Raw genomic sequence first — 13,630 nt, forward strand, 5'->3', positions numbered from 1 at the left:
TGGTTTTACTTCTCGTAAGAGTTTTGTTTTTCCATTTTCAGTGCTATAAAATCGTTACATATTTTAATTGTTGTTAGGGTCAACGTCTCAACTCTCATTATAAAGGAACTCTAGAGTCTAGACATTACAGTTAATGATGGATCCAGTTTATTTTATTTGAGTACATAATGTACCTAGATGTACTAATTATGTGTTATATTTCCGCTGTGTCGACTGCTAGCTGGTGTGATGTCAGCGCCAACTCTAGGGAGAAAGCAGAATCTCACGCTCTAGCTGGCTTGAAGGTCATTGAAATCAGTCCGGCTACATCAAAGGTACCGACGCGAAGTGTCCATTCTTTATAATACCTATTCGCTGGTATCCCTATGGAACAAATTTTTAAGACATATCCACGCCAAAAAGAAAATAATTACAGGTAAAAAAAAAAAAGCTGAAGGTTGATTAATGTTAGCTTAGTGGCTGTCAGATCTGCACATGGAAAGGTGTTAGAAAACTTCAAAATGAGTATTTTCGTTCAATGGGGAAATTAGTTTGTAATTACGGAAACTGTAAGAATAAGAAGAGATGTAAATTCGACTCTGTGTAGATGCAGTTTATAACAATACGATATTTATTTTCACTTTGTAAAACAAGATAAAATTTCGGTTTACATGATCAATTTACATTCGCTATAACTGGATGATCTTCTTATTGGTATCATAGACATATCTTCTGAACCGGAGCACAATCTGCACTGGTTGTGAGTCTGATGTAGGCTTGTTAGGCTCCACTTGTTTTCCTCGCTTTTTTGTTGTGGCAGACAGCTGCGACAATGTAGCTTCCTTCAGTCCATCTGAAAATACAAACAATGTACGAACATGGAACGGATGCCAAGATACAGGCATGAGAATCCATGTGATTTATTACAGATACTGCCATTACTTCACAGAACTTGACTGTACAAATGATAACATGTTGCTAAAATTACAAGGATACCAAGAGGAAGAGAATGGTGCAGTAACAAACCTGGTACATGTATCTTGACTTTACCACTCTGTCCAAATGAACCTTCGATGATGCCTGTTTCTCCTGTGGATAGGCAAACTTTCAAGCCCACAAACAGTTGGATGTTGGTTTCCTTCTTAAACAGGTTTCTTCCTATTACTTCATACTCGTTGGAAGCCCTGTCTACTGTTCCAGTCTTGCACTTTTCTTTGTAAACCTTCAGGTCTGGCAGTACGGTTGCCTGGTAGTTCTTGTTGTCGATGCCGTCTAGAAGGTGTCCCCAGAAAGCTAGTCTGCACGTGTTGCTGTGGATATCTGTGTCCAGCTTAGAGCCTATCACGAGGCACCTGGGCACGGCTATAACAGGCTGGTTGAATTCCAGCAGCGCATATTGCCTACTTGGAGGATCCTCATCATTGCCTGTAAGCTCATCTTGGAATTTGTACTCTTGTTTATAATCGAAACTCGTCAAGTTGTCATCACGTGTCGAACCAAAGAATGATAACTTTGCCATCACTGTTTCGTGCCCCATACTGATGTGGAATTTGGCTTTAGTCTTGACATTATCCTTGAAGTATTTTATTTTCTGAACTGAGATGATGGCTGCCCAGACGAAGGTGACGTAACCGGGCATGGAGGCTATGCCCCGCTCCAACTGCTTCGGATCGAACTGTGTGACACAGAGCCCGATGCGATCACCCTGCATGGCCCTGTCCACTGGCTTCTTGAACATCTGGATGGACTTCACCTTCTTGGTCACGTTCATGGAAGGTATCTCGACAGTCTGCAAATGAAATGAGCTTCAGAGAATGGGACAATTATGGGAACTGAAATTGTATCGTTAGCAAAGTTTGTAACCATGTACGTACATCTTCAGTTTTTTTTAAAGCACATGGAGAAGATTTTAACTTGGCATTTAAATCGGAGGAGAAGAGGAGCAGTAGAGGAGGGCATTAAAGAACTTAAAATTATATAGAAATTAATCAATCAGTCTTAAGTGTCCTGCATGCTTTTTTCATGTTAACACATAAGAATTTCAAAATTAACTCTCCAATAGATTTAGATAGGATCATGAAAACTTTAAGTGTAATTAAAATTATCATAGCTCTCGTTGCTGATTGCTTTATGATATGCAAAATCATAGTACAACATAATGGTATATGGCAAAACAAATGACACTGCAATTATTGCTCGTCTGCTGTCCACGTTTCCCTAGCAACGAAGTATTTTAATTTTCTGTTAACAAATTTATGTAAACATTTAATGTAAAATTCATGTAGAAGAGTATATTGAGTCCTTCTGGGCTACCTCCAATGGGAGGCAGTTAACAATTTTTTATATTTTTTATATTATTAATCTAATGCTCCAGACTATTGGAACTCAGCCATCAGTCTTCTAGCCTCCCAATATATTTGTCCATTCGTCCCGTTCCAGAATTTGTGAAGTGCAGTTCATTTCCTAAGATGGTCGCAGTTCATGTTGGCATTTCTTCTGCACAGCATAATCCAGAATGTTGAAGTGATGCAGGTGTTCTGCCAAGCAGTCGTGTCCTGTATGCTGCTACAGCTTCACTTCGGCAAGTTTTCTGAATGATGTTTTTTTCCGTTGCCAATTTCGTCCACATCTTCCCTTGGCTAATTTCTTTCAGTTGGTTTGATCTTTCCTTTCTAAAAGTGGAAATGATTATTGATTTTGCTGAACAAAAAGATAGAGTTGTTTCCTATGGAGAGTCAACTATTTTTGTGCCTTTTTTCGCCAGAAGATCAGCTGTCTCATTTCCTTTGATACCAACATGAGAAGGAATCCATTGGAGTGTGATTTCTTTGCCTGCTTGTTGTAATCTCTTGATTAATGATGAAAGAGTAATGGAACGGAGAAAAATTCTCTCCGGCGCCGGGATTGGAACCCGGGTTTTCAGCTCTACGTGCTGATGCTTTATCCACTAAGCCACACCGGATACAACCCTGGCGTCGAACAGAATCGTCTCAGATTAAGTTCCAACTCTTGGGTTCCCTCTAGTGGCCGCCCTCTGCACTACGTCATAGATGTCTATGAACGTAGGACCGAAGTCCACACATGTGCTGAGGTGCACTCGTTATGAGTGACTAGTTGGCCGGGATCCGACGGAATAAGCACCGTCTTAAATCACGAAGGAAATATATGTACTTCGGTACATTAAAATAATATATACTCTTGATTAATATTTTGATTTCCGAAACTTTGGATGTCGGTATTTATCTTGGACTTGATATGGCTTGGATAGCAGAGGTGGAGTCACAAAATATAGCCACTTTGTGGAATGAATTTAATCTAACACAAAGTTGGGACAGGGCAATGCGTATTTCTTCCAGTTCTCCATCAGAATTAGTTTTTAACCTTCCTGCAGAAATTGAAGAGTGTGCTGCACACAACCTCTTGTATATAATAGTTTGACATATGTAAGTTATTGTGAATTCAGTGCAGTTATGGTTCTCACAACAGAGGAGAAGATGTTTATCGTGGAGATTATTTCTGGTCATACGGAGTAGGATGTCAGAATGGGCCAAGTTTGCTTCATGTTACAGAACAGTACAATGAGACACCAAGGAACAGAAAATGTTAGCTGTCATTGACAAGTTACATCATACGGGATCAGTCTTATGTCAACGAAGGGGGGCAACAGGGCGCCCAAGAACTATCACCACAAACTAGAATCATGGACGACTTCTCCAACAGGTGTTACAGTTCCCAAAGCGTAGCCTACAACGAACATTGCCGAAATTTGATTTGAGCGATAGGTTTGTTTGCCGGATGTTTAAAGAGCTGGGCGGTTTGCATACCGCATTTCTCGTGGAACTCCATTCCCTTCCTGCTCCCCAGATGCTTACATATGGGGCATGTTGAAAGAATTAGTTTTCAAGACAGATGACCCACCTACAAATATTTCTGAATTACGCGAGAAGATAACATCATTTTTGTGTCCTTACAGTAACCTTTGTTCATCAACATGTTCAATAATGTTCAGAAACGTTTTGAACAATGTGTGTGGCACATGATGGTACATATTTTGAACACGTGCTGTACCAATGCAATTGAATAACATTTAGTGTCGTTTGTTTTGCACATACTGTATATCAATTCACATAGGTACACTTTTCTAAAAAAGTACGAATTACAACTTCTTGAAATATTGTATTCTATTTTTTTAAACCTTACTTGTCGTTGGAGGTCAAAGATTTTTTTAAGTTATTCATTTAAAAAATGTTAATTTATGTGCTGTTAAAAAGGTAAAGCTATCCCCGTAACATGCCATGAAGGCACTTGGGGGGCATGGAGGTAGAGCCCCATGCTTTCCATGACCTCGGCACTAGAATGAGGTGGTGTGGTCGGCACCACGCTCTGACCGCCTTTTACCCCCGGGAAAGACCCGGTACTGAATTTTATATGAGGCTGAGTGAACCTTGGGGCCATTCTGAAAGTTTGGCAACGAGAAAAAATCCTATCACCACCTGGGATCGAACCCCGGACCTTTCAGTCCGTAGCTAGCTGCTCTACCAACTGAGCTACCAATTTATGTGCTGTTATGTAATGAATTTTTATTTGTAACTAGCCGTACCCATGTGCTCCGCTGCACCCGTTAGAAATAAATATAAAGTAATTACATAATTATATTACTTAATTTAAATTGCATCCAAATAATTAAAATGCGATCATTTTGGTCCAGAGACACTTATTTGGTGCAATGACAATTCCTTTAACATGATTCTTAATTTTTATTACATGCAACCATAGTTTAATGAAGATTGACATCATTTAGATTTAATGTGTATACTTTATTTTACTTGTTATAGGTTTCCATTGAATTATGGTAATAACTTAATTTTAACCCTTGTTTTCTACGTATTCAGTAAATGGCGCTTGGCCCACTATGGTTCTGAACCCTTCAAATAAATTATATTATATAATATTACATATTATATTATATTATATTATATCAGAAGTTACTGTAATAACATTATGGCATTATGTCCATCTAGAGAAACTACACTTTCCAATGGTGAAATAATAATTAATTATACAAATCGGTTAATTTAGCTTCCGATATTACTTCATACAAATACAGAAACATTCTCTGTAGGCTATCTTTCATAGCTTTCGATTGTTGCTGTCCAAGGCCCCTTATAGACGAAGTCATTTGTTTTTTAATTCATTACACGGCCTTAGATGGCAGTTATTTTAATTTTAAAACTCATTTATCTCATTAAATATCAGTCCTATCAAAATTTTTCAAGGAATAAAACTTATCGCAAATTATTTTTAAAGAAACTTTTGTTATGTAACATTTTTCACAAAAATCAATAATAAGCGAGATATTTCGATTTATTTAATTCAGGCCCCCTTATAACCTCCCTTTTAAATAATGTATTTTGAATGCCATATAGCCTAAAATCTAAGTTACAACGAACTTAATTTATATTGCAAGTTTCATCGAAATCCGTTCAGCCATTATCGCGTGAAAAGGTAACAAACATACAGACAGACATACAAACAAAAATTTCAAAAAAGCGATTTTCGGTTTCAGGGTGGTTAAATATATATGTTAGGACCAATTATTTTTGGAAAATCGAAAATTACCAGAAAAATTTCGGCTACAGATTTATTATTAGTATAGATTTTTTTGAAGTTATTTAAGTGAATAATCAAATTTAGCTAAAATTCTTAACCACCCATTAACTCCTCCTCATTTGCGAAAGATATGTTTTAGAAGAAGTCTTTGAGATATTTTAGTTGGCACATACGTCGTTGATACTTATGCTTCCCTGCAGTACAGTGCCTGTCATGACGGTGCCTTGCCCCCGCACACCGAAGCAGTGGTCCACTGCGAAGAGGAAGGGACTGGATGTGAGGCGCTCTGGCAGGAATGCCAACTTCCTCAGCTCTTCTATCAAGTCTCCTAGTCCTGCAATGATACGAGTTTTGAAATTTTACAGAGTGATGATTGCAAAACATGAAGAACATCTTACAAAGTTGGATGCAGCTGAAATCTGTTGTATTGGCCCCGGCATAATTCAGGCATGAGTTCGATTACTGCTAGAAATGATTGCCAGGTTGGGTTTTTCCCCGAAGTTTTCACGGACTGTAAGACGAATGTCAGGTAATTTATAACGAATCCTCGGCCTCATCTCGCCAAACACCATTTCACTATCACAAAGTCCATTAACACTAAATAACCTAAGTAATAGCTGATACAACGTCGTTAAAAAATAAAAGAAGAGTTGCGACAAGCTCTACATTACTTGATAAGAAATAGTGCATGTGAAGAATACGGATCAAGGTGTACCAGAGCTATACGTGAACATTTAATTCCAACTTTCCCCACTCGTCACTTTCATGTCAATTCTACTTAAGAGTGACGTCATGCCTTCAGGGGTGCAGGATTCTGGAGCTTCTGGTCCTCCTGGCTTTGCTGCTACACTCACAACAGGAGCGTCCTTGAACACGGAGCCAGCCAGGGTGTGTTTCATTTTCTTTTTCATCTGCAACAGAAAGAACAAAATGTGATTAATGTGATACTTCTTAACAGAGAGAATAAAAGACAACTCTTATGAATGTGTCTCATGATCAGGGGCGGCTCGTCCATGAGAGCTGCGGAGCTGCAGCACTCCCTGCTTTGACAGGAAAATAAAAGTAATATTTATTTTAATTTGTAGAAGAATTGTTACAGCTTTTATTGCTAAATTGCTTTATATTTCATCTGGCCGGGAATATGTACTATTATCTTATGCATAATCTTTTTGCGCGTCGACTGTATTGGAATTGACACAGCATTCAAAGTCGTCCTGGGATCTGCAGGGTGGGACAGATCATAGAGAGTGTGTCTTGCATGGTCAGGGGGTAGAGAGGTGAAGGGAAGCAGAGGGAAACTGCCGCTGTTTAAAACCCATATTTCGCTGTAGTGGCTTGCAGAGCCAGGCGATAAGGGAAGATCTTTCCTCCCCTCCCACACTGCTATTGTAATGCTACGTCAAATGGATTCTCTATTCCCTTGAAACTTAATGACAAAATTTTTATTTTCTCTTCACATACTTATTGGTGTAGAATCTTATCGAGTTAATATAATGAAATTAATATTCTCTTTTGCCTTATTATTACATATATATCCAGCCTCCAGCAGAACCTAATATTTGCCTTAACTCAAAATGATTGCACGAGTATAATCCTTTTGATATAGCATGTAAAATACGAAAGAGACTTCTTTTCCAGTTTTAGAAAATTGTTGACCATCAGTATATCTGAGTGTTGCTTAGGTGTGACGTTTTAGTATCGGTACTGTAACTTGACCAGTGTAAATGTGCAAGCATGAGTGTGTGTGAATTACAGAATATTAATTTTATTTTTCTCAACTTTGCCTTGCGGAGAAAACTGATGTAATGAAGTGAAATTACAGGGTCGTTCGTTACCTGACTTAAATCTTACTCAAGCTTCATCCAGCTGAAATAGTGCATATATGTAAGGAAGTATAGCAATATTTCGGCGGTTTGTGCAATACCGGGCAGAACTCTAAGCACCACCCGCTGCCGTCATCCAGACTGTAGCGAGCTTGAAACACTTGGACACGTGCTTGGAAAATGCCCCAAAGGCGAGCTGCTGATCAATGCTAGACATCATTGTGTACGACATGCTTTGGCGATATCGTTAAAAACTTTAAATTGGGAGATTCATGAGGAAGTACATTGTGTATCATCAGATGGTTCTTTTAGACAGGCAGACATTATTGCTATCAACGGACGCTTAAAACGGGCTCTTGTTCTTGACCCTACTATCCGTTTCGAAAGAAACCTAAATCAGGCCACCGAGGTTGATATTGAGAAGAAGTCCACATATGAACCTTGTCTGCTGTATCTTTCTCAAAAGTACAACGTCCCTCTTAAACAATGGTCCGTCATTGGTTTGCTGTTTGGCAGTAGAGGTTCAATCACAAAATTTACGTGGAATTATCTTAAGGAACTTCACATTGCTTTTGAATATGTAATGTCTATTCTTATAAATGTTATCAAGGATTCTCTTCAAATATTACATCATCATCTCTATTTCAATTAATCAACTTATATTTTTCCTTCAACAATTAACTTTCTTTTTTCTTTAATGTATCACATCCCATTACTGTACATGTTTGTTGTATTCAGGACCCTTGTGGTCACTCAAAATTCTTTGAGCTGATGTCTATAATTTAGACATTTATTTTAATGAAATTTACGCTGAACATTTGTGGTTGCCTCCTCTTCGGTGGTGATACTGCATAGACTAAGAGTGGTGTGACAGATTTAGGACATTTACCCCTAAAAATTAAAAAGCACGAATCTTCGCAATCTCACCTGAAAAATGTTGTTTCATTGGCTATGTTAGGCAAAACTAATATAGCTGCGCAATTAAGTGAAGCGAACAGAACAAACATTCTCAAACATAATCAAGAAGTGAGAAAAAATCGTGAAATTATTTTTAAAAATATTGATTGTATCAAATTTTGTGGTCAATATGAACTTCCCCTTAGGGGACATGATGAAAAAACGATTCGAAGGACTCTGGTGTATTTCGTGGGTTGCTACAGTTCGCGAGTAATCTAAACAAGTCTCTCAAAAATCATTTGGAACATGCCACTGTTTAAAGGTAATTCTAAGACAATTCAGAATGAACTGGTAGATTGAAAGTTGAGTGTCTGCCGATCAGAAATTCAGACTGAAATCGATGGTATTAGTTTTTTTTTAGTGATTAGCAAATGGTCCCACAGACATCTCCCAACTAAGTCAGGAAGTTTTGGTTTTTCGATATGTAGTGCATTTATTTTTGTCCTATACTGATTAGTAATGGTATCAAGAAGTGAAATTTGTATGTACCAAAATCTACTGCAGCTCTCCCAAGCCACAAGTTCACGAGCCGCCACTGCTCATGATCCTGGTTAACAGCAAATACATTTGATGTTTGCAATATATTTATTTACTTATGGCTTTTAGGAACCTGGAGGTTCATTGCCGCCCTCACATAAGCCCTATTCTGAGCCAGATTAATCCAGTCTCTACAGTCATACCCCACCTCCCTCAAATGTTTGCAATGTGCCTAATAAATTTCGCAATGAGGTTAAAATGCAGCAGTCTTCGTTCCTGTGCTGTATGCAGTTGAATTCATAAAGAAATGCAAACCTTTTCAGTTATTGAAGATCTCTTCTCCGCAGGCAGCAGGTCAGTTTTGTTGAGCACAACTATCATCTTCTGGCACGTCACCTCCCCGATGACCAGGCACTCTGCTGTCTGGGTCTGCACACCTTTGGTCACGTCCACCACCAGCATCATCAGGTCTATGATCTGCGCTCCTGAGGAAAGAGGATTTACAACTGTCCCGATTTTCCTGTGTACTTCTCTTCCCCTATTTCACGACAAACACTTAAACTTTTTATAGACTCAGCTTCGTTCAATGCTTCATTGAAACTTACATTAAAGAAAATTTCCTGCTTAGAACAGGAATAGCATTTGAGGAAGCAAACAAAATTTTGAATGGCTAACTGAAATTTTATGAAAATACTTATTCTGAAGAGTACATTGAATTTGATGGATATGATCTTAATATGATATTAAACTTACTCTGGAACTGGAGTTACCAATACTGCAGTTAGAACACTCCAAATATGTTGCTACATAGATGAAATGTATGCAGAGACATTATGTTATTTGGAAGAAACCATTATGTTTAAGAACAAAGGCATTTTTAAAGAAATTAAAAGAAAACTATTCCAAACCATAGATTTTATTTTTAGATCTCTGCAGAGAAAGTTTTATTCTTCATTAAGTTAGAGCTACAGGTCACCAATAATTTTCATGACCAAAAGTTCCTCAAGCAAGCAAAATCTGTGATCAAATACTACATTTGTAACATAAATAAGACATAATTTAATAAAGGATTCAGAATCTGCTTTAATTTGCTTCCATTACTGTGTCATAAGAAATGCTGAACGATCTGCCACATATTTCAATAAGGAGTGGAATGGACAAGTTGATTCTAATCAGGGCTGGGCAGTATTTGAAATACATTTGTATTTTGTAATTTGTAAGGATTTTCGAAAGTATTTTGTATCTAAATACATAAAATTGATGTATTTTGTATTTCAAATACTCAAAATACTTTTTTCTTCTTCTTGTTCTTCAAGTTTTGGATTTGGATTTGAAAAATGAACTTTGTCTTATTTGCCTACCCATTTCAGTTGTGCTAGCCATACACTTAGTTTTCTTGCCTCAACTGATTTCCTTAATGCCATGAAGAAATCTCCAACAGCATCAAGGATCCATCACCCAACACTTGCTAAATGTTCAGCATTATGGAATGCGTCTAGGAGACTCAAATACTCAGAAATTATATCAGATATCTTGAAATATTCATTAAAGTTTCCTCGCCCAACTTGATGGAATTCTCTTTATGACTCAATCTCTCAAATATTGCAATTCAAACATGATATAAACAGTACATGTGAAAAACTGGGATTGCCAACCTTCAAAGATGTTGAGTTTCAGTACCTTGAAGAATATTGTGCAGTTCTGAAACCCATTGCCGTAGCCCTTGATTTAATGCAAATGAGAAGACGTGCTATTACGGCCAACTTTTGTCCACATCAATTTCCCTTAAAAATAGATTACATATTCTGTTACCTAGTAATCTACGCCATCTATTCCAAGTAACTCCAATCCTAATAAGTTCACTTTCATCAAGATTTAAAGTGATGTTTGATCTGATCCCAGAAGCAAATTGAGCTATTTTGGCAGCTTGCTCCACCCATCATTGAAGATGAGATGGCAAACTGACACTGCATCACTAAATGATAAGAAGAGGACACACAATATGTGTGTGAAATCAACTGAGCAGCTGTCTGCTATATCATTGGTTAGTTCAGACGATGAAAACAATTTTTATGTTTTCTACTCAAGTAAAACAGACTTTGAAAAGCAAAAAGAAAAGAACTTGTCTGCTGTGGAGTATGAGCTCACACAATTCTTCAATGGCAAAGGGACAACCCTGTGCACTCTAGAGAATTACCCAACAGTGAAACAAGCTTTTATAAATATAATACAAGTTTGTGTTCCTCTGCGCCTTTAGAAAGACTGTTCTGTTTTGCAGGATTTATTCATTCACAAGCAAGGGTATCCTTATCTGATGAACCATTTGAGGAACTGGTTGTTTTGAAAGGGAACAGTAATTATTCATATGTAGCATAATTTCATTGCTGACTGGGAAAAGGAAGAATGTTCAGTTACAGTGTTTATATAAAACTTCGAGGTAAAAATACTTTTAATGTTAATATAATATTTTAGATTTTCAGTAATATTCTTATTTATTTAGGCCTATATATTGTATCGAGTATTTGAAATACAAATGTATTTTGGTTAATTTTTTAAAAGTATTTTGTATTTGTATTTCAAATACAATTATTTGAAGCATTTTGTATTTGTATTTGAGATACTTGGATGTCAGTATTTTGCCCAGCCCTGATTCTAATGATGGATGATACAATTGCCTTTGTAGCCTAAATTAATTTGCCTTAAACCAAAGTAAAAAATTCTGCAAGAAAGTTTTCCCGAAGTCGACAACCCTACCACTGCTTTCTTTCTTTCATTCTTACTAACTTACATTTTACTGTACAAGACTAGGTGGCAATGTATGCAGTGGAGGGAGAAAGGAACTGACCACCCTACCTCATTATCTCCTGGCTTAGTTGGGTCATGAGTGATTCCTTATTGGTGTCACTTATGAGGTTGAAACCTGTCTTTGGACAGTTGACTAAACAATAAGTTAATTATAAAATACTGAAAGTAACTTCAAATGACATGCTGCATGCTGATGTTCTGCCTTTTTAAAGCGGAGAATGCTGCTTTTCAAGTAAAATGTCCAGCTTTTCATTTTTTCATCTGATAACCCTACCACTGCCATTGCCTAATACACTATGCAGCTCATAATGAAATAGGAGGCTATGTATCTAACTCGTTTAAGCAGAAAGCAAGGAAGAGAGCGTGCATCTTAGGTGGGGTTAAGCATTGACAGAAGTGTGATAAATTATACACATTGTCAAGGCTTTGTATATTAGGCTACTGATTAAGGAAGTGTCAACATTAAATACATATTGCGTAAATAAATAAACCCATAAGGATACTCGGAATACGACCTACAGTATTATAATGTCGATAAACACTGGCAAGCTCTAACTTGACCCAGTTTAAGCTACCCTAAGGACCAATATTACGTCGATGTACAAAATGCAATTTGTACAAGATTAGCGGGAGAAGAAAGTGATGCATCTGAGACAAAAATTCTTTCAGTTCAAGAAACTCTAATAATGCATTTGCAAGGTGAGTTCAATAATGTGCACATGTTACTCTACCTCCAATTATAGTCCGAATTAATGAAGCATGGCCAGGACAGTCCACTAATGTTATCTGTATTTTTTCTATTGAAAGTAAACTTTTCAAGTGATCCGGTACGTCAATAAAAAATGAACTGAAACCAAGATCAATTGTAATTCCTCTTTCTTGTGATTGTGGATTTTTATCAAACGATGCTGTACTTCCTGTTGTGCTGAGAGCTTTTGCCAGCGACGTTTTACCACTATCTACGTGTCCTAAAATGCCAATATTTAAGTTCAATATAGAATCAGACATATTAGATAATTTATATACAACTTAAATCATTAAAGTACTGTAACACACTCTTCAGATCAGGTTAGCACTGCACGTTTTAGTGAATGTGACATGTTATTTACAGTACGGTATAGGTAATTATTACGCTTGTATTAATATTAGGGTAAAGAGAAATGTTGGATACAAAATTAAAATGCATATAAATTTTAAATCATGACTTTTATTTAATAGGCATTTGTATTTTCACAATAATTCAAACCTAAACCTTAACTCTCGACTACATCGCTTAACACAGCGCATTTGTTTTATGTAATTGCGCTATTGGCCACCAGAAACAAATGTCAAAGAACTTAAACGTCAGAAGTTTCATGCAGTTCAGCAATGCACATAACCCTAGTGTAATGATGTGAAATGTTGCCCTGAGGAATGATGTTTTCAACCAATATATCGTTTGCAATAATATATACATAATTATACCGTAACAAGTGAAGGAAGCGGTATAGTTTTAGAAATCTGTTAGATGTAACTGCGTGTCGTATATTTTGTGTGAGATACTTAGATTTATTGTACTTTATGGGCGTATGAGAAGGAAGTGTGTCGGATTTACTATTTAGAAGTGAATTGGATGTGCTGCATATGTTGCATTTACAACGTGTATTTATAAATTAAATTTATACTTAAAGTTCTTATGTGTGTGAATATCGATAGTGCTATTAAACTGGATTCTGTCTTGTAATAAACGGAACGCTAGGTGAGTACAAACCGTCAGTATGAAATTGTTCCTTTAAGCTGTTGCCTTATTATGTATCAAAAAGTACAAACACAAGTGAAATAAATTGATCGTACTTGATTTTGGATTAATATTAGACATAACACTTGTTGCAAATTCGATTATTGAAGAGATGGGTTGACTATGGTAACCTGGAAAAGAAGGAAAGGGTCCCTGTTTAACGATTTTTCCCTGCCTTTGTTATAATTATGTAAGTTCTGGA

General features: G+C 37.0%; 1 protein-coding gene across 1 annotated transcript; it reads right to left on the reverse strand.

Moving 5' to 3' along the window:
• Positions 1-587: 587 nt before the first annotated feature.
• On the reverse strand, positions 588-12,923 carry eEFSec (eukaryotic translation elongation factor, selenocysteine-specific). Its single transcript, XM_069832304.1, has 6 exons — positions 12,383-12,923; positions 9,162-9,331; positions 6,386-6,500; positions 5,763-5,923; positions 1,006-1,768; positions 588-832 (listed from the first exon to the last, which is right to left on the reverse strand). The coding sequence occupies exons 1-6, from the start codon at positions 12,657-12,659 to the stop codon at positions 669-671; spliced, it is 1,650 nt and encodes a 549-aa protein (XP_069688405.1). The 5' UTR covers positions 12,660-12,923; the 3' UTR covers positions 588-668.
• Between the last annotated feature and the right edge of the window lie 707 nt (positions 12,924-13,630).

The sequence above is a fragment of the Periplaneta americana genome, chromosome 8, assembly GCF_040183065.1.
Source record: "Periplaneta americana isolate PAMFEO1 chromosome 8, P.americana_PAMFEO1_priV1, whole genome shotgun sequence".
NCBI lineage: Eukaryota > Metazoa > Arthropoda > Insecta > Blattodea > Blattidae > Periplaneta > Periplaneta americana.